The sequence below is a fragment of the Buceros rhinoceros genome, unplaced genomic scaffold (genome assembly GCF_000710305.1).
Source record: "Buceros rhinoceros silvestris isolate BGI_N320 unplaced genomic scaffold, ASM71030v1 scaffold14063, whole genome shotgun sequence".
Lineage (NCBI taxonomy): Eukaryota > Metazoa > Chordata > Aves > Bucerotiformes > Bucerotidae > Buceros > Buceros rhinoceros.
In genome coordinates, this window is record NW_010404291.1 from 2,844 (window position 1) to 3,270 (window position 427).

Sequence of the window (427 nt, forward strand, 5' to 3'; positions counted from 1 at the left end):
CCTGCTGCCCCGTCGCTGTGGCAGGCTGGACCGGGCACTGCGGCACGAGCAGGACTTTGCCGACGACTTCCTTCCTGATGACGAGGCGGCCCAGGCCTTGGGCAGGGTGTGCTGGGAGGCCCTGGTGAACCCCTTGGTGCAGAGCGTCACCAGCCCAGGTACCCTGCGCCCTCCCGGACTGTCCATGCCGCGCCAGGCTGAGGCGTTCCGCTCTGAGTCGGCTTGACCTTGCAGACCCCGAGGGCATCAGCCCTCTGGCCTGGCTGCTGAGCGAGGACCTGGAGAGCGCGGAGCTGCCCCACCACTCCACGAGCCGCGGTCCCCTATTTGGTTCTCGTGTGCGGTGCCTGACCCAGCTGCTGGTGCACGTGGACCCTGGCAGCCCCGAGCCAGAGGAGGCAAGAGCAGCTGGTGAGTGAGGGGCTGG

General features: G+C 68.9%; 1 protein-coding gene across 1 annotated transcript in view; it reads left to right on the plus strand.

Annotated features, from left to right (window-relative positions):
• CUL9 (cullin 9) overlaps positions 1-427 on the plus strand; it is a gene marked incomplete at both ends in the record, with an annotated part of 16,943 nt that overhangs the window by 2,837 nt on the left and 13,679 nt on the right. Inside the window, 2 exons of the mRNA XM_010133350.1 lie at positions 25-158; positions 235-411. Coding sequence (XP_010131652.1) covers positions 25-158; positions 235-411 — 311 coding nt within the window. The remainder of the gene's footprint in view (positions 1-24; positions 159-234; positions 412-427) is intronic.